Below are 27912 nucleotides of genomic sequence, written 5' to 3' on the forward strand. Positions count from 1 at the left end.
CATTTCTGAAACACTGTCACTGACATTTGCTCAGCAGGCTTGACTCTCTCCAACTAGAGGTGTAGAATGATTGCAAGGTGGAAGAAGTTAGTCGGTTTAATCAAAGGAGCCTGCCAGATGGGCAGAATGGAACACGGTACATAAACAGATCTTGTTTCATGCACTGCATGAAAGCTGCTGCAACAAAACCCAGGAGAATGTTTACATCTCAACATTGGTTTTGTCCAGTTTTCTTGCTTTTTTCTACATTCTGACTGTGGCAAGTGGTGGAAAAAGCAAAGACGTATCTCAGGCAGACTTATCAGCTGCTTATTGAGGAGGGGCACCAGGAAACTGTCTCGAGAGATCACCTAAAAAGATCAGGGATGGAAATGATTTCAATCTGATTGGCACTTTCCTGCCTGACTGACATAGAGCATGGCATATTTACTAATAATGATCGTCGGCTAAACAACAGGAAAAGGGATTGGGGCCATCTGGCCCTTTAGTAATTTCATCTCTGAGGCATCTGTTACTATGAGAAATCACTTGTGCCACTCCAGCTGGAACTGCTTCACAGTTCAAAATTTCAGCTGTAATAAAAGAGGAACATAAAGAGCCACTGTACAGAAGAAGGCAGTGTCTGGTGCTTTGCAAACACTGGCCTTGCTTATAATTGAGACTTTTGTTCTGTATTTTCGTTTAAAAAATCTTTTTGGAAAAGTCATAAACATCAATTTAATTCCACACCACACCAACAGAACCCAAAAATGAAATCCAATTTATGGGGGGAAATTCTTTTTTAAAAATTAAAAGCTTCAAGCAAGAGAATAACTGCAAAATATGAGAAGTTGTATTTTTCCTACAGTCTTCCAATTTTACAAAATATAAATAAAATGTAGTCAATCTTACCTTCAAGATACTTAGTACATAAAGTCCATACACACAAAACCATGATTACTGCATATTGTAACTGCCTATGTACTTCCAACCTTCAGACTTGTCCACCTCAATAGGTGCCACTCTACTGTGTACGACCTTCCAGACACCAAGGTGAAAACCACAGCTCCTACACGAACACAGCCATCAAGCACGGTACCACACATGACCGTGTGTGAAACCTCCGCAGCCAAGTCTCCCATTTTTTCACTCAATTTCAAATTTCAGGGAGGAAACTGTACTGATGTTAACAGCATAAAACATGCATTTCACACTAATGTATGAATGTGAGGGGTAAATATGTAGGAATGCCCTCAAACCGCTGTCATTGTCTCTCTTTGCCTATGTGAAACATGCTGGTTCTATCAACTTCCGACTAGTATCATTAAAAATATTCTACCAAACTCCCCGAAGACTCTGTGACCTCAAAACCAAAGTAACTGTCCATCCACAATGTAGACAAGCCGCATGACAAGCAGAGTAGGGCATTAAATAAGCTGGTTCCTCAAACAGGTTTCAGGTGCTGTAAGGACAAATGTGCTGAAGTACTACATTCAAAGGTTTGCACTGTAAAACCTGCATTTAATATGGGGAATGGAGTCACAAGACAAGTTTTAATTAAAATTATTAATATATTCATATATATATATAATTGTATATTACTTATACCAAACTAGATTAGCAATTCTCTTACATGGAATTATTTTTAAACTATTTTAAAAACAAAATTTAGCTAGAAGGAATCAGAACGCAAGACATAAAGAACAGTCTAAAAGACCAATAAACATGAATCAAAAAAAAAAAAAGTAGGGGGATCCACATATGCAGCAACACAAAACAGTCATGAAGACACTTCCACTAGGGGATGACAGTCCTCACATCCAAGTAGGTTATTTCATCACCTTATAAATTTACTAACTGTGAAGCATTTTGGAAGGATTTAGTGGCAATCCCAAAAAGAACCCAACTGTCAACAGCTATTTAATCATGCAGCACAGCCAGCCAAAAATCAGGAAAATTTATCTTTTCTGTAAGAATGCATTTGGGCTTCCCTAGGCAGACAGTGAAAAACTGATTCTTGATTCAAAAGCTTCTCAGGGATCTCTAGGCACTATGGACAAACACTCACTCCAAGCTGCTATTTATAATCATTAAAAAAAAAAAAAAAAAAAAAAAGGAAAAAAGGAAGAATAAAGCTATTCAACTAATTACAAGATTTAGTATAAGTACTTAACATCTTCAGTGTAATTGAAAATGGGAAAGAATCATGCATAAAGCATGTGAGACGAGCAAACAGACTCAGTTTGCTGGAGAGTCAAGAATTTGTGAGACACCTATTTCCCAATCCATCACCATCTTCCAGGTAACTGTATTACCAATAAGAATCACTTGTCTTCTTGCAAGAATCACTAACGCAGATTCCATGCCCATATGATGCTGTATCAAACACGCATGATACAGCCAAAAGGCCTGTATACCTTTGCTAAGCATGTCATCAACTGCCTGGTATTTAGCTACAATTCTTAAGACTTTTTACACACTTGAATTGTTTAGTTTCTTTGAAAATATACACTATTTGTGGATGACATGAGAACATATCAACACTAACCATACCAGCATTGGAAGTACTTTTGGAATAAATAATGCATTATTAATTATCTTAATTATAAATTAGTGACACACATTTGTATTACTTGCCAAATAATTCTAGAAAGAAACAGAATCTAGTCCAGCACGGAAACTAAAATTAATGCTGGATCTTCAAATATTGGACACATCCTTCTTTTCAGCATAAACTACCAAGTAATGTCTATGTGGTGAATGGGAAACATTTCGCATAACTCTTTGCAGCAAAATTCACAACTTACATTCCTGCTCTTAGTAAAGAGGCCCCCCATGATTCTATTTTGTAAAGAAGATTTGACAAAAGGGCATCAGGTAAGAAATTTACTGTTCCTTTTAAAATTTTGAGTTGACGAGGCAGGCCCATAAAACATAGGACAAACCATAGCAAACAGTGCCAAGAAATAGGTTTCACTAGTGCCACTTCAGCATATATTTCATGCCAAATTATACTCATGTATTTTGATTAAGGCCAAAAGTATTTAGGACCTTGAAACACAGAGTCTATAACGGCTAATTGGGATATGTCAGGTGTTGACCAGTATGCTCCTCTGGGTCTTGCTGGAGTGGCTGCCATTTGTAACTCCAGGGTTCTCTCAGTCTGTTTGATCACAAACTCGTTTAGGTTTAGACCAAAACTGAAAGCAATTTAAGCTAACCTGGCTGATCTGCACTGAAATGGATGCTTAAATTCTGAGAAGTGTTACCAGCGTTGAGGACAAACACCCAAGGCAAGAGATGGAGATGACCTGCAGCGCAGTAACTGCTTCACTTCAAGACTTCCTGAAGCTCCAAAGGATGCCTGACTACACTCCTACTGCATGTTTGCTTGCCCAATATAACCACTGGAGCTGTTGCTTCTCACATCTTGCTTAAGATGATAACTTTCAGAAGAACATGGTAGTTGTTACTCGACATGCAAAATGGTTATGAACAGAAAAAAAAGATGTTTCAGTCAAAGGGTTGGGATAACAGTTAGTTTATGAGAAAACTTTCTAACAAAGACAGAAACGAGGGTCATTCACCTGCCTGCCTTTGGTGTTCTTTGAGATGGAATCTCAAATTCCCACTCAAGGGACACGAAATGGTGCAGCTCTACAATAATACACTATTGCCAACTGGACTAAATTACACCTGTGTCTTGTACTGCTTGACAGTTTCTAAATATTAGGAAGATGTGGTTATAAGGAGAACTGGACAAAATGTCTTTTCTACTTTTTTTCTATAACTCTCTCATCTCTGGGGCTGAATTGGAACCCCATATGGGAAGAAGGGTAAGAAAAATGAGAGTGCAGAGCTCACTTCCAAAAATTCCGCTGAATGGTCACTGCATATCCCACTCCTGGGAGAGGCTGGTAAGCAGCACTCCCGTTTCTAAGTAATTCCACACAGAGTGCTACTTAAATAGCTATTTCAATAACGTGTTACTAAGCTGATTATCCAACCTTCTTGCGACCAAGGAATTGTATTGTTTGAAAACATGACTTGAATTTCAAGATGAAGCTCTACGTATCTCTAAAACCAGTGTTCCTCAAAGACCTACCACACTAATATCTTTGCTTGTATTAAGTATGATACATGGCTCTGTAGGAAAGAGAGAAGTATGTGTTTTTAAACTTAATATTAAGCTCAAACGCATTTAGGTACAAAGACGTAACTTCGTGTCTTTCTCTTTTTTTATGCCTATAAGTGACAAATAGTCTCTTCTTTCTATTCTGTTTTTTCAACATACATAAAAACATAATGCATTTTCTTGTCACGTGAGATACATGTTTCACCACCTTTGGGTAACACATTTAGAGGGGAGGAAAAAGGATTTTTCTATAGTTTTGTCTGGATTTTCATTTCCCTATACTGACTTGGTTTTATTCATCTTGGTCTCTTACTTGCTTCCTCACCAGACTTTCACCTAATATCCCCTCTCCCTTTGTTTCATGCAACACTTGTTTCCCAGAGTGGAACTCACACGTAACTTGTCACCATCATCCTATTTACTCAGTAGGAGGGAAAGCAGCACCTTGGAAGGAGACAAACATCTTCTCCATAAAGACAGCATCTACATTTGGCAAGTTTTACCTTAATTATCAGTACTGCCAACATAATACCTCAGGACAGTCTCACTGCATTGCTTAAATTCACAAAAGCATCATGTCCATCAGTCTGAGGATCCCCATTCAGATCTGCCTGAAGTTAAAACTGCAATAGTTCTGTTTTGCTGGACATCCACATCCAGAGGAACAGCTCTCTGACCATTCAAAACAAAGATATGAAGTAGGTCTTGAATAAAAATTCTCTGAATCTTACCCTCTGGAAGTGAAACGGACATGCAGGGAAGTAGCAAAACCAAAATTTTGACATCTCAGATAACAGCAGAGAGTGAAGAATGTTTTATAAATACTTGTTACATCTGAGAAGCTATGTGCCAATAATCCTAGATTCAAAGTAATCTCTGATATGCAGATATAACTGAAATGAACAAATAGGCTTCCCTTCCCTTTTTTTTTTTTTTAATATACATGTACCTTGCAAGCAATTCTCAGCTTGTTTAATTTCAGACACACAAAAAAAGATTACTTTTAAGATCCCTGACCCACAAATATATAGCATCTCATTACTAAACACCAAAGTTGTTATTCATACAGACACAAAACTGGTTGTTTTGTGATCAGGACCTCTGAACATCACCACATCCAAGCCCCTACCGATGCCTTGTACAATCAATTTTTTAGTATTTCCAAGAACTGATACTCTACCCCTGCTCTGGACAACTTACTCTTGAGTCCGGTTACCCTCATGGCCCTGCAGTCCTATTTACCACAGTCACCATCTCCGCTCTTTTACACACACCAACATGAGCTCAGCAACTTGACTCTTAACTGAATTTACTCTTACATCTCTCCTTTGATGCCAGCTTTCAGTTTTAAAGGTGACAAAACCCAGAATCAATGAACAACAAAATATGTCATAAAGCAACACACACAAAAAAGTCAGAAAAAGTGATTCACAAAAGAGATAAGGAGAAATGCAGTAAGGTAGGTACATCTCCTCTGTATTTATTAAGAATATTGCAATATTTGAGCAAAAGTGCTGTTACTAACTAATGTGACTAACATTACAACCAGAAAACTGTTCATTTATTTCTGCAAATCTTTTTTTTTTTTTTTTAATGTGAGACGTGAGCATTGCAATCTTCCAGTAAATTGGCAGCCTATCTACAGAAAGATGTAACCTTACCGCTAGGCTAGCTTACTAAAAGGAAGACAGCTACATTCTGAATGAAAGAGATGAAAGAGTTTTGGGCTTTTTGTTTAGATCAAGCACTTCCTATTTAAATTACAAAGGTCACTAAGCATGAATCACTGTGGCAGTCTGAATCACATTATGGGAAGGGATTTATTCTCTAGGAATAATTAAAATAACGTTCTTTTGAAATTATTACCGCTTGTACATAGTCTAAGGACTGTAAAATGATGTCAAGTTTATAAATCATTTGAACTATTTGAGAGAAGGAATGCTTAAGAAACATAATGGGAGCAGGTAGTAGTTTGAAATCCTCTCCTTTTTTTCTCCCTCCTAGTCCTGGTTTTGTCTTCTATTAGCTGGTTTTAATAGAGGTATTTTTTCCCCCATATGCTCTTGCACAGCTGTGACCACAGAAATTTGAATGTATGTTCTCTGCTGCCTGCAGATTACTCATATTTGGGTGTATGCTCTAACAGACTCTCTTAGGAGCTTCACAGAGGTTAAGGAAGCCAGACGGATGATGACTCCTCACACAAGTGGCTTTTGGGGCAGACCTGGAAGCAGTTACTTTTTCTGATCCTCTCTAAACCGTGGCAGAAGCGGTGCCACTCACCCTGCTCAGAGCACACCACGACTTGACCAATATTACCAGATTCTTCAGTGGTCTAATAGTGTCAGCCTGGGCATCTTTTTTTCAGGGCATGGACAAGCAGTGTTTATTTATTTGGCCTCTCCCTTGTTACAGCAATATTTGAGAATCAGGGCTTTACTAATGGTGACAGGAGGCATGAAAAGAAACTGTGGTTACAAAAGGAGGATTTATATAGAAAAAAGAAAAAAAAAAGGAACAGCATGCAGACCACCAAACGGTAGAGTTTTTCCAATACCATGCAAGAAATGAGCTACTAGGAAAACATTTTAAAGTGACTTCTTGTTTGCTACAACACCCTAAATTCTGGAGGGATAAAAACTCTTTGCACTTAATTTCTTCAAACTTATTACCTATGCACTACAAAAGCTACTTTCATAACAAAATACTGTGAGTGCTATACTGAGCTAACTCAGACTCTGTATACTCATCCTTCTGGTGCCAAGCAGCGCAAGGCTTACGGACCATAAACTATAAACTTTCAAGTATCATGCTTGGGTACTGAAGATGCACACTCCAACTCCATGGTGTTGTTCACGCTCACATATTTCTTAGCACGAGCCCCTTCCAGTTTTCCTACACGCTTTTCTCCATATTTACAATTATCCCTCTGCTCAACTGAACTATGGGCTCTTCTTTACCTTCTAACCCTCTTCTCATACACCCTTTCTTGTTTTCTGCCACTTGTCTAAAAGATTTCATAAATTATAAAGTTTTACACGAGAATTTAAATCTGAAAGGTTAATTGCATAGTTTAGTATCCTTGAATTTTATCTTTTGACTTCAGTAAGTCAATTAACATTTAAAGAGCTGGTTACACCGAAATGCTGCAGATGCTCTGAGGTATCTTATGATGCAAAACAACCTTAAATCTATTTTAAGACTACTGCTCTCTGATAAACCACACTCCAAAACAGCATGCACCAGGCCAAATCTACTGATTTGCACAATGCTAAAATAAACAGAAGTGCACACATGTCACTGCAATTATTTTTTAACGTTCTTGCTACAAACGTCCAAAACAACTGATGAACAAAAAAATACATGTTAACCAGAATTAAGGCTTTTGCTTGCCTTTATGTAATTTAAAGAGGAAAAAGCCTAAAGTAAAGTTGCAGCTGTGGCTAAAGTATATATGGTGGAAGCATCAGAAATATTCTATTTACACCTAAGACATACAAAAGGAAATGCAGAGTAGAGGCACTCAGCAACCAAACCTGCCATTTTAGGATACACAGTGATCATTTGATCATTCTTAAGATATGTCATGTTTGTGCTCCCATCTTGGACAACTTTTCTTTTCAAAACACAAAGATGCAAATTCCATGACTCCCACAATTCTTTAAAGCTGTTTTACTGAACTACAATAAAGTTGTGTGGATGGCTCTGCTGTGTAATTAATAGGTGTTACACTTATATTTTTTTCCATAACTTCAGTGGTTTTGATACTGCTTTTGTGGTATCTAGAATATTACATCAGAAGAAAAATCAACACAGAAACTGCACTTGACATTATTTATGATTATACTTTGTTAGCAGAATCTACTGTAACATGCATTTTCTTACCGGTATCTATGAACAAATATACCCTTAAAAATAGAGTTCATCATATTTTCGATTTCATCTTGGTTTTCTTGTAGCTGAAACAAAACAAAACAAAAAAAAGATCACTGCTTATTATAATTTGATATTCTACAATTCCTTATTGGGAAACATTAGAAGACCATGGAAGAGCACTTAGTTAAAGGTATTAGTAGATTTGTCATTTTCTACTTTTCTAGCACATGCTTATATTGTGTGCATATACATACATATATACACATATATATATGCAATGCCTTAATGGAAGAAAGTCTACATTCTCTACAAATATCAAGAAATTTAGTTTCATATTAGTCCTCTGAAGTGGTCATGACCTTTTTTTGCTACTGAAATTTAGACAAGTAGAAACTACATGTTCAGTGATGGTTAAACATATAGAACTGCGAGTGACAGCTGCAGAAACAAAGCTGGTTACAGATAAGCAAACCCCTCTGAAAAATTCAATGTCCCTATTTCAGGAAAGTACTTAAAGACGTTCTCAATCTTAAGTACAAGTGTCAGTTGCTTTAACTTCAGCACCCATGATAACTGAGCTTCTTAATCAGGAAGCTTTCCATAATCAGAGCGTGGGTGCTTGACATTGGAGCATACCTGACATCCAGGTCTTAGATTGCAAAAAACAAACCAAACCCAAATGAAAAAGGTGTCATGAGCATGTTTTTACATATAAGACTTCTTTAAATAAAACTTCAAAGCTCCTGCGTAATACAATCACATCTTGTAATACTTTGCGTCAATGAATATGTTAACACATTCTAAAGGAACATCTTGGAATCAATTAAAGTATTCTTATATTATCAGCTTTTGTACTAAACTAAATAAGTATGACTTAATTACACCAAAATGCAGCTTTGTTAAATAAGATGACAATAATTTTATACAAACAGCTTTTAGAGCAGAACTGCTGCTACACTCAAACCCCATCATTCTTCCATCAAGGTGTTTCTTAATGCCAAAGCAGAATACCACAATATGAGTGAATGTAAATTTTTCCACATTTTCAGTATGAAAACCACAACAGAGCCTTGCTAGCACAGAGCGAATATATGCATAAAATAACAAAACCTGTATAATTATGGACATACATATTTAACAGATAAAACATCTTAAAGCCAGAGGAAGCATTACGATCAGCTGTTTTGACTTCCTGCATAGTATGAACTCATAAACACTTTCACCTAGGGGTTTATATTTTTCAAGCCATGTTTGTAAATATTTCTTAAGTATCTTCCAAATAAGGTCTAAAGCAGCTTACGAAACTCAGTAAGTTAAGTCTCCCAGTTTCCTAAAATGTAAGGAGATGCTGCCTCCATTTTGCATACGGGGTACTGAGAGGTCTTGACTAAGTTGTCAAGCCCCTGCCAAAGAAATTAATGTCATAGTAAAAGGGATTATGTACAAAGGGAGAAGTTGGGAGCCCACCAGCTCTGCCTATACCAAAAGGCCGGTACACAAAAGAAGCACATTTAGACATGGCTTCTGGGAGAAGCACTATTTTCAGCATCAGCTCAACCCAAACGTGCACAGACTAAATGCTTGTTCAAGAATACACAACCCAAAAGGCAGCTCCAACTTCTAACCCCTCCTCAGCTGGCTGCCTTCACAGACTACAGGCAGGCAAACATCCACAGAAACATGGGGCTAAGGACCACCGCTCACAGACTGTGGAGTCAAATGAGGATGGGAACGGACCAAGAAGCCTCGGGAGGCTTTCTGAAAAACTACTGAGGCCCTGAAAAGGCATTGGGAAGCTCCCTGAGAACTCTGGGTATGAATTGTTAATCCAGAAACACACCACAAAGGAGATGTAGGAGAGACTGAACTTCCTGAGCCATGATTAGATTAAAATACTGAAGAAAAGTGTACTTTGACATTTCTTTGAGTGCAAAATGGAGCAGCACCTTACAAGACTAAGTGGCACAGATGAGGGGATAGCATGGACTGCTTCCTCCTCTTTCTGCATGCAATTTACAGCTTGCTATAAACACGGTAAGTTATCGGCTACATAACTGACCTAAAGACCCAGGTGCTGGGGCAGAGCTGGTGTACAAGCAGAATCAGAGATTCAGTAGGTCCATGTAAGATCCCTTTTGCTTTTGTGTGCTAACATTTGAAAGATACAATTCTCACATGAAATTTAGATTCAGTAATGAATTAGTAATTCTTTGAAAAATCAGAATTTTCTCCAAAACTGTAATTGCTGCTTAGATCATGTACTTTAATTTGAGTGCTTAACTGTGGGCATCTTGACAGAGCATTTGTATCTGCAGATTCTTGCTTTTTCCAACGCAAAAGTGATATAACGCTCATCCCCTTTAAACCTAAGTAAAAATAAGGGAAGCATTCTTCTGTTGATTCTGTGAGCATTTTGTGAAGCTCAAAAAGGCATGTATGACAAGCACAAAATTTGAGTTACTGCTGGCAGCAACTATAACAAAACTTCCTCTATTCTGTGGCAGATTGCTATATAAATCATCCAGTTTAGTTGAAAATCTCATTGACGAGAACAGACCTTCACGCACTGCTCTCACATTAGGCATGTCAAAGATGACAGGAGAACGGAACACTTCAGAGCAAGTGTTTCATCTCTTCTACTTCAGGTTAATTTGCCACATCTAGCTTGTGAATTGTCCCTTTACAACTTCATGAAGATACTGTATGTGCTTATGGGGGTTTATTATGATGGCACTACATCAAAAGAATCAACTAAGAAAGTGCCAGCACAGAATACTACTGCAAATTCAGCATATTTAAACAGGGAAATATACAGCATTACGCTGGGACTTCTTACACAGAGCCATTATGCCATCTAATCCTAATAAACCTCCTCTGTACGGGTCCCCCCTACTATGTTTAACACCATGTACCTGAGGACGTAGTCACCACCACGCCTCTCTGGCTTACTCCTGTGCCACGTTGTGATTATAGTGAGTAGTGATGTGAGAGAGCCTGACCACATGTATCAGAAGTTCAGGTTTGCTAAATGTCCATTCTCCTTTCAGGGTTCCACAGCCCCCTGCTAGCCTGGGCATCATGGCTCCCAAGTCTCCCCAGAGCAATTAGATACACTGCATCTCCAAAAGACATTGAAAAGAACAGCTGAAGAAACCGGGACAGAAGATGTCCTTAGACACAGAGATACTAAATCAAGTTAATCAGTGTAATTAGTGACTTTGTCCTTCTCTGGAAATTCAAAGCAACAACCCACAAATGTGGAAGAGAAACCATGCTCCAGCTATATTAACAAAGCAATTCTGCTTTCTAAATGCTTTCAGGCTGCATTAAATTTAATATTTAATTTAAAATGTTTCTCTTGCAGTTTGGGCAGGAGAGATTGTTCTTGCTTTGTACCTTAATGCATAACTTTTAAGAATTATGAAAGCCAAGTAAAATTGTGTTACAGATCACAGGGGTAAAATAAAAATACATAATTGTAATTATCCCCAGACAAAGACTATAAAGTCAAGCAATTTTGAGCCAGTCATACCTAAACGAATCCAAGGTGCACACAGGTAAAGCACCCAGACCTCCTTAATTTGCCTTGGAGTAAAACAGTGGTGGAGGAAATAGATTAAAAACTAATATATTAAAAATAATCAATTTAAATTGTCATATATACTTCAGATTTTCAATCAATCCTGTATCTTTACGGATTATGGCTGTCTGGGTGTTTATGTATTAATTTTCTACTTGTCATCTTCAAATTTCTTTTAAGTACAACTCTAAAACTGAATTTCCTGGGATATAATACTTTATTTAGGGATGATTACAGCAACCCTCTAATGGTTTTGCTCACCTAATGCCAAACTGGTACTTACTAAAAGTGACTTTAACGTCTCCCTAGCTTCTTCTCCCTGAGACCAGGTGCTATAGACCCCACTCCAGTGTTTCTTGAAAGTGGCTACAAAAAGAAGTACTAATGAGACACTATGTAATAATTGCAGTGATCAAAGGGAGAAATGGGCAGCGTAGTGAGGAACTATATGTGATCCTCTTTTCAGAATCTTTTTGCATAATCAAAACAGTTACTACTTATAACTCGAGACTTAATTTTCTTCCTCCCTGGTCATATATACAACCCTGAGAATAGAAATTATCCTCCGCGTGCAGAACAGCACACAAAGTCAACTGAATGTGTTAATACAGGATTTTAAAATGTAACCCAAGTAATATGCTTGAGATCACACAAACAGAACTGCAGAACTAATTGCTTGTTTCTCACTATGGTAACTCAAGTCACAAACCACCCTGGTCTTTCTGTTGGAGGGAACACACATGAACCAGGAAAAAAATAATCATCTTTTCACTTGCCTCTTTTCTTTTCTGAAGCAGCAGCTCCAATCTTTCATTAGCTCTTTTGCCAATCATTTTGTTTCTCTCAGCTTCATACTGCCTCTGTGTATTATCCTGATGAATGCTCAGGTTTAAGGCAACATTCACAAGAGCAGTCATAAGCTTCATAGCTGCAAAGGCAGAAGACAGAATATGACTCTTTACCGCTCATCAGAGCTAAAAAAATATTTCCTCAGCAGATCCATACTCACAGAAAATAACCAACTCGACCCTCACACAAAGCCATCTCGAAAGGCACTTCCCACCCAACAATACCCAGGACACTTGGCTCATCTAAAGATCACAAAAGAGAGTACATATACCACATTGTGCTCCAGGCAACGTTCTTTGCCACCTTCTCCAGAAAATTATGCAAGTTCTGAGCGTGTAAGGTCAGTGAGCAAGCATGCGAATCTGCAGGATCAGTGTACACTACGAAGCCAGTTACTATGGAGTTACACATATTTCTCTACTGAAAAGTATCATTATAGATGTTTCCATACCAAGGGCAACTCTTAACCAACAGCTTCTGAGGATTACTCAATTTACAAGGGACCACAGCACAGTTTCTCTGAAACTTAGTCTGACACTGCACTGAAGTCAAGTGTATAGTTGCATAAAAATACAATTAAAAATTTATCTACCCCTTTATATGCATTTTCACACATACTGGATATAACATTGTTTACATCTATTTTACCATATTAATTTACTTTCACAAAAATAGTAATAAGGGTCTTTCCCACGTTCTGTGTGGTTACATGGCATATCACAATTTACAATACTGAAAACAGCAAAATAATATAACAAACTATCACATCCTCCCTGGCTAAATATGCAGCGTTGTCTTCAAGGTAGAAAAGCAACTACAGAAATGGAGAAGTGACGCTATTGTTAGGGTAACTCTTTGTCTTATCTTGCTGTTGCTCAAAGCTGGTAACTCTAGAAGCACCGACACGTACTTCTTGCCTTAAGTTTCTCACTATAGTGAATCATTTCTCATTCAAATTGGCTAGCACAGAGGAAAACTGAAAACAAAGACCTCAAAAACATTATTTCAAGAATAAATTAAATTCTAAAAATGTGTTTTCCTATGACTTTATTGAGACTGAGCTCCATGGCATCATGCTGACCTCTGCTCTGCAGGACAGCGATATAATTAAATGTGCAAAAACTAGCTTAAAGGAAATTTTCAGAATCAAATCAAAAGCTCTCAAACTTGTTAAAACAAATAAACAATTAAATAAATGGCATGTATTATCACTGGAAAATGCTGGAGATCTTCGACAGCTCCTATTCCTAATGTAAGCACCAGATACATATATATGTAATGCAAGAAGCCAGCAGCGGCTTAAAGAGCTGAAGCTAGTGGTGATGAACCTCGGCTTTAGCATTCGCTTACACTTGCTTGAAATTTCTGGCTACATAATCCATTCCAAATGGCAGTAACTATTTCTTCCAGACAGGACAGGTTTTGAGTGATGTCTCTAACGTATGGTGCTGTTTCCTGTCTTCTCAATCAAGCCTCTCATACTTTCCAAACATCTGTCCCCCACAAGGATGAACCAACCAATGTAAGGGACCAGAGTGCACACCTCACTCCATAATCTCTCTCCTGTGAACCCATCAACCACAGTCTAGGCAAACAGCAAATCAAAATCACCTGGAATTTAAGACAGTATCAGCTGGAAATGAACACAATTTCCATCTCAATTTAAGTAACAGGCACAGATTTCCAACCAGTTATCTGCAGTTCAAAGTGTTCACCTTTGATTAATGACTTTGTAGAGGCAAACTGTACACCTGGAAATTTATGCTTGCAAAATTCATGTTTTTACCATCCCGTTAACCAAGTAAGATGAAGAATGCAAGGTGACAGGTTTCCAAAAGAGTTCAGTCACTGTGAGTTGAAGGTTTTTGTTTTCAATTTTAAAATCAGGCTCCAATCAAATCCGAAGCTGCTATTTCAATATCGTTGGAAATCTGCCTCTTACTTAGATTCATAGCAAGAGATGAAATTTTAAAGAAATTCTGATTGAATTTGTTGGACACTGGGTATTACGCTTGGAAACCTGAACAAAATTCTAAGCAGCGGGTTGTGGAAAGACTAAATCAGTAATACCGGCAGTAGAAAAATTCAACTTATAACAAACTTCTCCTACAGAGGCTTCAAATATTTGACATGATCTGTGATCAATGTAGGGAGAAAAATCTTCCAATAAGAGCTATTTTCAGCACATGAGAGGAGCAGAAAGGTATCACCTGACATAACCAGCTTTAGACACCTACATGCCAGCCACCCTAGTACGGTCTTGTAACTAGAGAAAAACAGTGACTTCTAGAGAGCAATCCATCCAACCTTGCAGGAGACATCTCATAGAGGTCTGATGAAATAGGCTAGAAAAGCCTGTTTCTATCCAATGATACACCCAGGGCTTTCCTTAGCTGTAGGTGGCCGTGTTGAAAGGTGCCGAGCGGCTGGAGCTAGAAGACAGTGAGACCTTCAACTATGGCCCAGTGCTCTCAGACCTAATGCTTCTCAGGAGTGAAGGCACAGACTTTATTTTCTGGTGGACTGAAATTCTCTGATAATACAGTTTTCTTGACAGGTATTTAAAATAAATTTGTATTCTAAAATACAAAATTATTAAGACATTTTGTACAACAAACACCTAATAACAAAATACAAGCCATAAGCATGTCACACTTGCTTTACAGGGTATGCCAGGAATCTCTGAGACTAAGTGCCTCCACATACTCCTTTCCAAACAAAAAAAGCATATTTTAAGTACAGTTATACCATATATAGTACTTGGATTTGATCAAGCTTTCTGGAGTTCTCAGTGTTAGTCAAATTCCACCTAAAAATTAGGAGTAATTCTCGAAGTGGCCAAATAGTAGCAACTTCTTTGAAAAAACTCTTCTCTCTGCTAGCTTACTTACCAGCTAATGTACTGGTGTGCCTGAAAGCCCGGACCTGGGAATCTGACAAACCAGTCAGAAGAGAGATCACCGTGTCCATCATGTATTCATCATAGATGATGCTATACTGACACTGTCGAATGAGCACTCCAATGAACTCGCAGAAGTTGGATCGAAACTTCTTCCACTGTGGCCCAGGCATAGTAAGTGGATAATCACCACTGTCCTGAACAACAAAAAAAATGAAAATATGAAATATTAGAAGTCTCCCCATTAATTTTATTGTTGTTGTAGCCATCACAGTCTAAAAGTCTATGCTAAACACCACCTTTTTCCTTCAAGACAATGGAGAACAGCAAATAAAAACAAACACATTCTTCTTCAATAAACAAAGAAGCTTGTTGGCATGAAACCGTTTTTACAAAGATTGCATTATAACTGTTCCAGACTTGCAATATTAGCTCTGTACAGTCCAAAATATGTGTCAAGACTCAGTTATTTTCCTTGTGTCCTGGCTTAGGAAGTGGGGGGAAAGGATGAGAAAGGAATATTTCAAAGTATTTAAGATCAAAACCTAAAGAAAGGTTTGTGTGATTGAAGGTTTGTGTCATTCTCCATCCCCACTTCAACTTCATGCTAATATTCTAATCAACTGGCTGCTCCTCCCCACAAACTTTGCTTTACTCAAGTTTACAATTGAGATATTATCAAAAGTAAACATTGCCCTTCTTTGATCTTATACACTTACCCTGTTTCTAGTGGTTAAAACTTTGCTTCTGACAGAAGTAGTAGAGATTTTACTACATATTCATATACCCCATACAGTTTCATACACCCCCTCTTCCCAAGATTACTGCAAGATTGGAGCACGCATGTGAACACTCAATTTGTTTAACTCCTCTTCAACTCTGCTCTTACTATTCTCACTTGAAGCAATATTGTGTTTCAGTGAGACTGCCCTCCCTCAAGTTAGTAAATGCTTTTTTTCCTCTTCAGTGAAAAAGACTGGATATCTGGATAATCTCCCTGGTGATCTGATTTGTAAGCCAATTTCAGATTATCCAAAACATCAAGGCAATAATGGTCCATCCTGAATCAGTCCCCCAAGATAAGAAGTCAGCAGTATCAAAGTTAAATCCATTTGCACACATTTGTTCTGTGTTTTTTGTGAAGAACAAGCACTTTTATTCTCTCAAGACTTATCACCCAGACTGAACCACATAAAGCCAGTAACATAAACGTAGAGGAGATGTAATCAAATAACCTTTTACCTAAACTTCATAAATTATATTCCCCTGCAGCAAAAAAACCCTACCAATTTAACCAAGTCACACACATTTGAATCATACTAAAAAAACCAACCACAATTGCAAAGTGCTCAAATGTTAGAAAAAGACAAAATTATAAGGCAGTCTTGATGACCTTACTGTCTCATACAGTGAATACTAAATGGCATTATTTTAACGAGCAATATCTTTACTTCTAACTTTGAATGTCCAATTTGAGAAAAATAGAAGCTTTAGTTTAAAATACATCAGAGGGTTGTAAAGCTCCTGGCATGAAGATATCTCCTGGCATTTTCAATTGTTGCTCTGAGTCCTCTGAACTTCTGTAAATCAGCCCAATGTGTTATGTAGTAGAAACCCAGATAAACACAATCTAAAATACGCAGCAGTATCATTAGCTGTGCCCTGTGTTTCCAGGTATTTGTTGTTTATGCCTAATGCTCTTGCTAGTGAATTTCAGCAAGGTACAGTGTCTTGCCATGTAAATACAAGCCCTGCATTAGTCTCACATTTATACAAGTTTAGGACTGAAATTAAAACGCTAAAGCTTTCTGCTCAGAGTTTTCCTGACAGAAACTCCATATGAACAGCCCAGACTCATTTTCTTCTCCCTGTTTACACCGTATTTTCAGAAATAATCTCCAGACTAAGCCCCTGCCTGCACAGTACCTGTGGGAACTCTGCATGTGAATTTACATACATAAAATATATTTCTAGGTATGTATACATAATTTTTTTTGTAACAGATCCTCAGAATCTCTAGTTTGTGTGTAACTACTCACATTTGTATGACATATTTTTAACTTACAATTACATATTAGACAACAGTTTTGAAAAGCATATGAAGACTGCAGCAAGAGCATCTCATCTGGTTGAAACTGGAAGAATAAATTTATAATAAAGCCATGTTATTGGATGTTTTATTCCTGAAAACCAATAAAAATGTGATATATCAGTGACACTGACATGACACTTCATGGTCCAATGGTTAGAAAACTCAAACCAAAACAAGTTTTTGTTCACCTGCTAACTCTAGCACAAGAATTATGAGGGAATTAATCTACAAAATGCCTGTACTCATGACCCAAGCACCCAAATAGTGCAGCCGATGGATGTCCATAAAATTCCCTGTCTCAAACTGAACTTGTGGCAGCAATGAACAGTTACTTCCATCATTTAAATCCTGCGCAAGCATTCTTCAACTTACGATGAGGAAAATCAATGCTTCAATCCCTGCCATAAATGCAGAAATCATGACAAGCAGGCAGGTGATTACTGCAGCACTGATAGAACAGTGCAACAATCTTGATAAAGTAAAGAAAGCAGCAAATCTGAACTTCTCAATAGAGATGAAGATGTTTTCTGGGCAGCATACTGTGCTAACAAATATAATGTTAAGATTTTGCCCTAGCTAATACTACACGTACTTTTCTCTTTTTTTCCTATTAGCTCTAGACTTGTAGAAATGATTTGTCATGTCACAAATATGACAACAGGTACCTTACATCACCTACACACATGTACCACTGAGCACTAGCCCCTTTCAACCCTAAGCTGATACAAAAGACTTGGCATTTTAGGTATGTTTTGGTACAGGGAAGAAAATACACTAACAAGGGGATAGCCTCCATCTGAAAATAGCAATCTAAAGATGACAATGAAGGTAGGTTCTGATGGGCTGATAAACTACCACATTTTCACAAGAGCATCACGAGCTTTCTCCTTCACTCCCACGCAGTCAGACCATTACCTTCTCAGACTGACATGGGATTTAGGGGCACAAGGGGACAGCAGGGCAAGGGAAATGCTCTGGTGGCAACAGCCCTGGGCAAATGCTTTGTCTCAGGATGCCATGGGAGGGATGGACACTGGGATTTAGGAGTTCCAGGGTACGAGAAGAGGTATTACATGTGAAATGGCAACAGCGAAATTTAGAATGAAGAACTGAGGGCTGTTACCAGCTGTACAGAAAATGGTGGTGCTTTACTGAGAAAAACAGATGACCACTCGGCCTAGCCACCACTGTTCGTCTCCTGACTCCCTTTCTTTCATTGTTTAACACAGACTTACAAAATATAAAGAAATCCAGTGGCAGGATGAACCCAAGGAAGCAGTCTAGTTGGTCAGCACCAAGTCAGGGAGCACAGTCAAGGGTACTGCTGGAAGAAGGCAAGAAGTAGATCTACCTGCGTTCTCTTCTCCTTTCTCCAGCAAGAGAAGAAAGGTTGGGCAGGATCATGCAGCTCTGCCAAATCTAGCCTGAGCTGCCTTCAATCAAAGGACTGTCACTGCGAAATGGTGTCTGCTACCAACAGCTCTCCCAGAAACAAACGATTGTTGTTCTGACTTTTTAGGTGGTGGACACTAAACAGAGGGCCAAAAAGTGTACTAATGCTATACCAACCACAATTCTACAACCTGCTGAAGACCAAGAATGATTTTTGTTGTTTCATTATGTGTTTTACCCTGAACAGTAATATAAGCTGCTCTTATTCTAAAAGCTTGTATCTTGGCAGGTCTTTTATTGTGACTATGACATCCTGCTAAGCACAGGCCAACCTGAAATACTATGACTAGCAGTATGAACACAGGTCATTTAACATATAACATTAAAAAGGCCATATAACAATTATAAACTTACTATGCTGGGATCATCTGATATATGAACATTGGAAAACTGCAAAAAATTCTAAAATGTTTTTGACTATTAACAGGGTACGAGTTCATTCCAGATTTCAAAATATTCACCAGGTTGTGGTCTAAGACTAACAATTTCATGCTTTCGTACTAAAACCCACAAATTCTTTCACAGATCCACTCAAGTGTTAAAGGCAGAAGCTAGAACGGAAACTTTCTGTTAGAATTGTAAAACTTGTGAAAAGTTTTAGGTAATGGAGAAAGAAAGCTTACGTACCAGTAACTGTTAACTCTTTGAGATATGTTGCTTATATCTACACTCATACTGTCACAAGGAAAAGAGTTTTTTCCTCCTTTGAGAAAAAACTTTGACTGTTTTAAATTTTTTTTTGAGAAATACTTTCTTCCGTCAACTGTGGGACAATCCTCCCTCGGGCAAAATCAGCGTTCTTCGGCTTTTGGACAGTGCCGTGGCCATTTTATTTTGTACAGTGGGGCCAGACTAAAGACAATATCCAATTCTGCTTTTAAATTACACTAGCAAAAATTCACTGCATTGCATTAACTTTGATTAGGTGATGTTTTAAGAAGTCAAACTAATTCTGTTAGAATGTAGCATGAATTGATACCATCCTTTTGATTGTCACTGTACACCTACATTTTATTCCCTGTACCTTATCCCACCAGTACACAAAAGCCCTGACTGAATACCTGAGTACATCAAAAGGAGCGTTCACATGGCCATTGTTAAGTATATAGTTAAATGTTTTGTTGTTCAAGGCCATGAACAAGATGGACATTTTGCAGAGTAAATCCTGAAAAACACTAGTGCTCATTTTCATAGCTCTCCTGCTTAACTTTTTGAATCACAGCCTTGGCATTCCATCTAGAAGTGATCACAAAGAGACACTGCTGTGATAGTACACTTACGCCCTTAAACTGGCTAATTCACAAATTTTCCATACCAGTATTTCAGCATCCAGGGCCTACTCAATCCACAACACTGAGTTTGCAAGATAAATGACTATAACTACCTTTTCCAATTATTTTATTACTTTTTGAGTTTCATTATTCTTCTTTCCTAAAGCTCATGCTGGCTTGTTATTCCTCATCCACCAGTTTAAATCGCTGCTTTGCTTGACAGTACAATTTCTGATACTGAGACATTGCTTATCCACTGGTTTCTTGCCCACTGCATTTTTATATTAAAAGAAAAGTATATTGTAATATCTTTTGTAATTTTAAAAGAACTATTTGTATACTATACCTCATCAAATTCTTCTGTCATTTTCCTTATGATTTCTGCATTTTGCATGTTCCTGAACATTTCAATTCTTACAGTACCTGTAATGTAATGAAGGAACAGAAGAAATTAACACAACACATTTTCTGTTACATTAAAGTATCAATGTTTTTCTGGTGCTAAACTTACAGCTTAAAAATATGTATGAAAGGGTATATAATGCAATAATAACAGGAATGCATTGAACAAAACTGCCTCTTGAAGAAGTGGGTAAAAAAACCACAATCACCTGTCTTGAAAAGTGCTGTCAGACTAGGAGTTAGCAAAATTTTCCATCTTTTTACAACTGAGTGAGTGTGATACAGAAGTGATAGCAATGTAGGACTCATGCCATGTCTGCACAGTGCTTTTAATTTTGTTTGCAAAATAAAATGAAGACCATCTTTCAGTTCCACAGCCACTGCTAGTAATTCCCCACTTTTTACGATGAGTCACCTGGATTATAGATATACCATGACCTCTATGCAGAGACACAGTAGTGGGTTTCAAACCGCTTAGCTCAGGACCAGCACAGCTTATTGACACAGCCACAGCATTGTGGGAATGAGCTACAGCACCTGCAGACTGGAGCTAGCACAGCTGCATCATGTGCTGCTACCGTCAGCAAGCTTTTCCAAAACTAAAGGCTCCAAAGGGCTCAGTCAAGATGTGAGCCAGCTCAGGGCCAAAAGCAGCAGTTGTATCTGTTGTTCCTTCATCTGATTATGCCATTCCCCCTTGTTATGCAAAGAGTGAAGCTGACAGGATTAACTTTTTACTGTAAATTGAACAAAGCCAACAAAATTGAAAGTATAACAACACAACAGCAATAAAATTCTTTTGACTTGATCTTCAATTCAATCAGTATAAAAGAATAAAATATTTTATACATTATTGCCTTTGCAACTAGGTGTTGTCTAAATATCCAACCATGTAACACAAGTCGACATAGAGAACTTTTTTTTTTCTACCGCACAATCTTCATTTGACTATTTCACAATCTTCATTTGTTAATGGAAGAAATGCAGAAAAATTAAGCAAACTGCAAAGCTACAAAATCCATCCCAATGTCATTAACATTACAAAGAGTAAGTGTCCCTGCTTTTGCAAAAAGTTCAAGTGGATTAATGATCTACTGCATGGCTCCAAAAATTCACGCCGTAATAGAAGCAGCTTAACAGCTAATAGTATTAGTTTCTATATAAAGGATAAATAAAGATAATTTAAATGTACTAAATATTATGAGAAAGTTTTAATTCTGCTATTTTATTCCTTGAAAAATAAGCATTAGAAGCATATGCATTTCAAAATATGCAAGCACAGTTAGAGCACACCAATCCTCTAAGCCTCAGCAGGGGTACTGTTTTACAACACAACTTGAATATTGATTTCTTGAATTGATTTTGCTTCTTCATGAAATAACACTTACTTTTAGCCATTTCATATCAGATAATGCCATCAACCTCAGTTCTAACAATGACAATTTAAGTCTGTGCATGATAATTTCCATATTATTAATAAACAATTAGTAATGCAATATATTAAAACTAGAAACCCAAGAGAATACTACCATATGACAGTTGAAGACCTATTTTATCAGTTTTGATATCATCTGTACATGCAGCTACAATTTAATGTTTCCCCCAATACTGGAATTTTTGAGTGAAGCAGTTTTTACATTATGTCTCTAAGTACTAGTGGACAGCTATTCCTGGAAATTCACCTCAACTGCATTAATACCTTTCTCCCACTGCATGCTGCCATCTGTTGCTCTTCTCATTGGCAATATAACCCTCATCAAATAAGTAACCACTGATCTTCGTTGTTCTGTTTTTTGTAGCCCTGATTCTAATTTTATTCTTTAATATTTATGACTTCTGTTAATAACCTTAAATAGCTTCCATATAATATATAAAGATGTCACTTTGTCAGAAAAAGTAAAAATACTATAACTAAAATTCCTTGCTAATGCCCCACATGCAATTCAAATTCTCAACTTCTTATAATTCTGTTCTGGTTCTCTGTATTTTTTCTCCCTGAGGATATGGAATGCAATTATACTGTGGTCATTATTATTTAGTGCCTCAGACAGTTACTTCTGAAATGACCTCCTGCATGTTACTCCACAGTTAAGCCAAGTATTATTTTTCCTTGACCAACTTCTCTTGAGGTTTCTCTGACAGAGGGTGGCTGTTTAAAGCACAGCTGCTTTAATTCAACAACTCTGCAGATGCAGCAACAGTGCTCAGAGAAAGCTGATGGCTCACACCGGATCCATACGCACCAGCCATGTCCCATCAGACAGCAAATCGTACAGACTGCGCCACAAGACACGTGGAACCTGCCCACTGAATTGGCCAACGGGACAGGCTACAGACACAGGGCTACAGGCCATGGGCAGTTTCTGTGGATTCGTGGAAAGGCTTTTTACCTTCCCTGACTAGAACTGAGACAGCATCATCTATGTCTCCTGGGCACTTCAGGATTTCCACTGATCACTGTGCAGAGCTATTACAGGTGAGGCTAGTGTAGATTCTACATATATCTTCCAAACCAGCAACAGTTCATTTCTCTTGGAGCATGAGGCAGGGGCATGCACAGGATGAAACAAACTCTTGACATCTCCTGGGGACGCCAGGGTGGACAAGAGCTCAACACTGCCAAGGAAGTGTTAGCAAGCATTAAGAGGAGTGAAGATGAACAGCACTCATCAATCACTGTCATGTCTCATTCTTTCCCCCACTTTTTATGACAAAGTTTACTGGAAGTCAGGTCAAGCAAAACGAGCATTTCTACTTATCTGGCAGTAGGTAACAGCTTTGGCCTGACTGCTTTTCCTGCTACCACCTTTCTGCCACCCAACCAAAACACAACCCTGTCTGTTCTTCTGGGAAACTGAATTAACACTCCGTAAATATGCTACAAAGACTCTGCTCACAACACATTTCATGGTGTCATCACAACATATCAGCACTGCAATGGTCAACATTGTTCAAATTCATAGTTTTTATGATTAGTGAAAAGCTAAGCTCTCCCATTTTAGAGTGAATCCTTAAAACATAGCAGATTTTTTATAAAATAGAGTTGAAGGTGTGGAATGTATTCCTGTGTCTCTACCTTACTTACGCTGCTACTAGTCTTTTCTAAACGGAGTTTTACCTCTATCATGAAGCTCTCATTCTGCATTTAGTGGAGGATTTAAATTGTCCTAGTCCATTAACAAATTGAGAAGCCTGATCTACTTCAGTACTAAGTTCTCAGTTCAAACTTAATCAGAAACATTGTGGGTATTTTTTTAAAAAAAAAATCTTCTTGCTGACATGTAATTACATTTCCTTAATGACAAAATTCCAGTTTAACTTTCAGCTAGGACAGATACCAATTTAATTTGTTAATAATCATGTCATCCAACCCAGCTTTTAAAAGTGAAAAGAAAAAAACCATATAGAAGACACAACATTATTTCAACAACAGAAGATTAAGGCTAAAAGGGTCTTTATAAAATGGGATGAATACACTTAAAAAAAACAACAATGAAAAGCTGTGCACAAAACAAGATACAATGTTTCTAGGAGATATACCACAGGCTCAGTGGCTTCAGAACATATTTATAGTGAGAAGACTACCCAGTTATAATAGTAAGCCCTGCAAAAGAAAAGTAACAAAAAAAAATCCCCAAGAGCTCTGTAAGATATGTAAGCTTTCAAGGCTGAGCAACAACCAACCTTTCATACCAGGAGTAAAAGAGGGTACTCTTTGGATGCAGGTTGTTCCATGACTACCTGTCCTCCCCTGAAACAGAAGGCACTAACCACTGCTGGACAGCAAGGAACACCATCATTCCAACTACTACATTCCAGTGTAGTACATGGAGCGCCTACAGGGCACATGCATACATGGCCCACTGCATACGGCAATTCTGGTATTTCTATAGGGAGGGGAAGCTTATGTAACAGAAAGAAGCGCTGCACGTGGGCTACTCCAGCTATAATTGCCGCAGTCATTTAAGCACTATTAATGAAAGCAAATTACTCACTAGTAAATGGACTCTTGAAATCTAAACTACTGACAGTTGGTAATAAATTATATAGTCTGTAGTACACTAACTACGCTATGTAGTCAGTTTTAATGTCTGGTACCTTTATTCACAGAAGCTACAGAGGTAATTTTGTCCCTTCTCTTTTGAACCACCTGCCCAAACTGAATAAGCTGCAAGAAAATTGCTTCTGGGAAAACTGCAGCTCAGGGCTAAAGTCAACAAATATAAAGTAAGCCCACAGTCTTCTGTTAAAAAAGGATTAATTGTGAGTCCTTAAATTCGTGGTGACTGATCAGTATCTCTCAACCACACAAATTGGAAAAACAGTAACCAGAAGAAAGATTTATAAAGGCATCAAGAGAAATACGCTAGAAGATTTGGACTGGAAGGTATCATATGAAAAAGGCAATGCACTCCTTTGCATTAGCTGAAAGTCGATAGTTAGGATCAGAGCACTGGTAAGTGATCTTGACTGTTGAAAGGTCAAGAGAGGGCAAGTTTAATAAAGATCTTCCAAGGATGGATGATGATTACAGAACTGCTGGATGGGCACTATTTCCTTCCCTTGATATCATTCAATGTGCATTTCCTATACCTCTATCTCCACTTACTATTTAGATCATAAAACAATCCACTTCAATGTCCATAAATGCAATTTTTAATTGTCTCAGAAACGTTAGTGACAAATCTCTGTATGAAAGATGATAAACAAAGACTGAAGTCAAACTATAAAGAGCACATTATTTCTCACCGCTCAACTTGGGTCGTGGCACACTTCTGTAACACTTCATTTACTGTTCCCAGAAGAGAGCTGCCTGAAACTAACCAGAAATTACTCACACCAGTAAGAAAGTTTATTTTCTGTAGCTTGCTCACAATCACATAGGAACACTGAAGTAGATCTTACCTCACTGGAATCAATAGGTGTTAATCATTAATCTAAATGGAAGCAGTACTGGGACAGCTGAAGCACATCCAAATAGATTCCGAGACTCCTAAATCCCATCAGGGCTCCTAACTTCCTATTGATTTCTATGCTTGAAAACCGAAACACTTTACTGAAACCAGAAGTCAGGATTCTAGAAAGAAGTCAACCTAAATACTTAGTTGAATTTCAGCTTTCACAGCACATGCAGGAATAGAAGACTCTTCTGTTGATTTATTCCCCAATTCTTCCTGTCGCATGGACTCTACATTGCCCAATTTCTGTCGCCAATGAAGCAGTATTCAAAAGCCAGTGTCTCCCTAAAAGACACAGCCCTAATTCACCCTTAGAATAGCTTTAGATGGTGAACTGTTACTGAATGAATCAGCAAGAATCCCAATAGGGAAAAAAAAGGAAAAAAAATACAGCCTCATGCAATAAAAACTGTATCACATTTAGAATCACAGGCAACTGTTATAAAGAATTCTAAAGGTTCATGTAAGTCCACCCTCCTACAATAAAACCAAAACCAAGCACCCATTAGTTCCCAAAATGTTTTCAAATGTATTCTGTGAAATCTCCCTACAATGTTAAACCCCTACCATTCACATGATACACAGTATAGACAGGAAAAACATATTCTCTTGCTGCAGTCCAATTCTTTAATTGACCTTCTGCTTATTAACTAACATACCAGAATATAGTTCTGTTACCCTTAATTTTGTTTTTCTTATTTTATGCATTGCTCCGATTTCGTCCAACATGCTTCGGCAATTCATGAATATTTACCTTTAGTTCTTTGGGTTTTACATTCCATTTTGATTTTCAGACCACTGCATAGCACATGATTCAAACAAGTTGTTCTCTTGCTATAATTCCTATTCCTCCTTTGCTTTAGGTTATTTTGCACTTGACTCTTGAATATGGTTTCTTTTTTGGAACAGGAAGCTCCTCATTTTTTTTCCTTGGCTCTGCTACCCATACAGACTTGTACATCTATTTTTTCAGTATAGCCTCTTCCTCCTTTGAACATCATTACTGTTGTTTTGCCCTTCATATTGCTTTCACAGAACTAGGAATATTATTATTCTAACAGCTGAGGTCATTTAAGTCACCATCCCAATAATGAGAATTGCCTCTAGCAGAGAACGTTTTCCATTTGTGTTCTCCATCTTCTGTATCAAAAAAATGTCACTACCACACTGTAAGAACTCACTGGACAATCCTTAACTTGCTATTCTACTCCTTGATGAGACCTTGCCAGTTTAAATCCATTCATCTCATAACCTATTATACTGTACATCATATGACCCACATAGGGATCAAAAAACAATGAAGCTTTTGTATCTGGCCGCCTTGTTTTGATGGCTCATAGACGTCTACAGAAGAAACTCCTGGCTTCTCTCCCCTGTCACTGGCTAGGCATCTTCAAGAAAGCTATTCTAGATTTCAGAACAGATGTAAATGTTACACAGGACAAGAATTCAGTGGCAAGCATTTTCCTGAATTTTCAGATCTTGATTTTGCTAAAAATCCTTCCAAGCAATTTTCCGGAATTAGATAAAGCCCAGAAAAAATATTCCAGAGAACTGTGTTAGCCCCACTTTGAGTCTTAAGTCTTAAGCTGTATGAGAGACATATGAATAGAAAAGACTTCCACCAGAGAGCAGAGAAAAGGACAAATTAATTTGTTGCTTGTCATCATGGACAGACACTTGAGGGTAGAAATGTCTTTCTCTATCGCAATGTGATGTTAAAGCTGAGAAAAACTGCAACAAAATTTAGGTTCTGGCATGGAGGAAACTGGCCGTTGCAGTCCTTTCATCCTTCTTAGGGCCCTTTTGTGCTCTCTCCTCCCAATGCCTGACTGCCACCTACAGTTCCTCCTCTGCGCTCATTACATGTCCAACGATGACACGCACGTATAACGTACAGTCATAAACTGAGACAGAAAGAAGCACCTTGAATGGGACCACTACTAAAGCATTTTAAGTTTTACGCCTCCATGATACAAAGCCCAGAAATCCATTATTGCTCTGGTTTATGTAACTCAAACATAAGCAAGAAAACACATTTTTCTTATTATCATACAAAAAATTAGCGGAGCTGTTTCTGCTGGCCATTTACAACTAAATTCAGCCTAAAGGAAGATGTCTTGCTCAGTATGGAAACTTCAATGTGATCTCTTAAAGTTTACTAAAATGGAACCAGATGATTAGGCCTAGTCAGCAGAGGCAGGTCCTGCCTGGCTGCCCTGATCTCCTTGTGGGACAAGGTGACCCCCCTGACGGGTGAGGGACAGGCTGCGGGTGGTGGCTGCCCGGGCTGGAGCGAAGCCTTTGGCACCGTCCCCACAGCATCTCCTGCAGCCACCGGCTGCTCCCGGCCGGGCCGGGGGGGCTCTGCGTGGGGTCAGGAGCTGGGGGGCGGCCGGGCCAGGGAGCGGTGGGGAAT

At 38.2% G+C, this 27912-nt stretch overlaps 1 protein-coding gene across 2 annotated transcripts in view; it reads right to left on the reverse strand.

The window, feature by feature from the left end:
• Positions 1-27912, reverse strand: part of STAG1 (STAG1 cohesin complex component) — a 199728-nt gene that overhangs the window by 74123 nt on the left and 97693 nt on the right. The window contains exons 1-5 of one of the 2 annotated variants that reach the window (XM_027808885.2): positions 25285-25381; positions 20480-20556; positions 15311-15515; positions 12347-12498; positions 8000-8073 (exon numbers count right to left, since the gene is read on the reverse strand). In XM_027808885.2, the coding sequence (XP_027664686.1) occupies positions 8000-8073; positions 12347-12498; positions 15311-15515; positions 20480-20556; positions 25285-25324 (548 nt within the window). In that variant the 5' untranslated portion in view covers positions 25325-25381. Of the gene's footprint in view, positions 1-7999; positions 8074-12346; positions 12499-15310; positions 15516-20479; positions 20557-25284; positions 25382-27912 lie in introns of those variants that run through there. The other variant, XM_055723474.1, reaches the window with a different exon arrangement.

The sequence above is a fragment of the Falco cherrug genome, chromosome 11, assembly GCF_023634085.1.
Source record: "Falco cherrug isolate bFalChe1 chromosome 11, bFalChe1.pri, whole genome shotgun sequence".
In the NCBI taxonomy this organism is placed as follows: Eukaryota; Metazoa; Chordata; class Aves; order Falconiformes; family Falconidae; genus Falco; species Falco cherrug.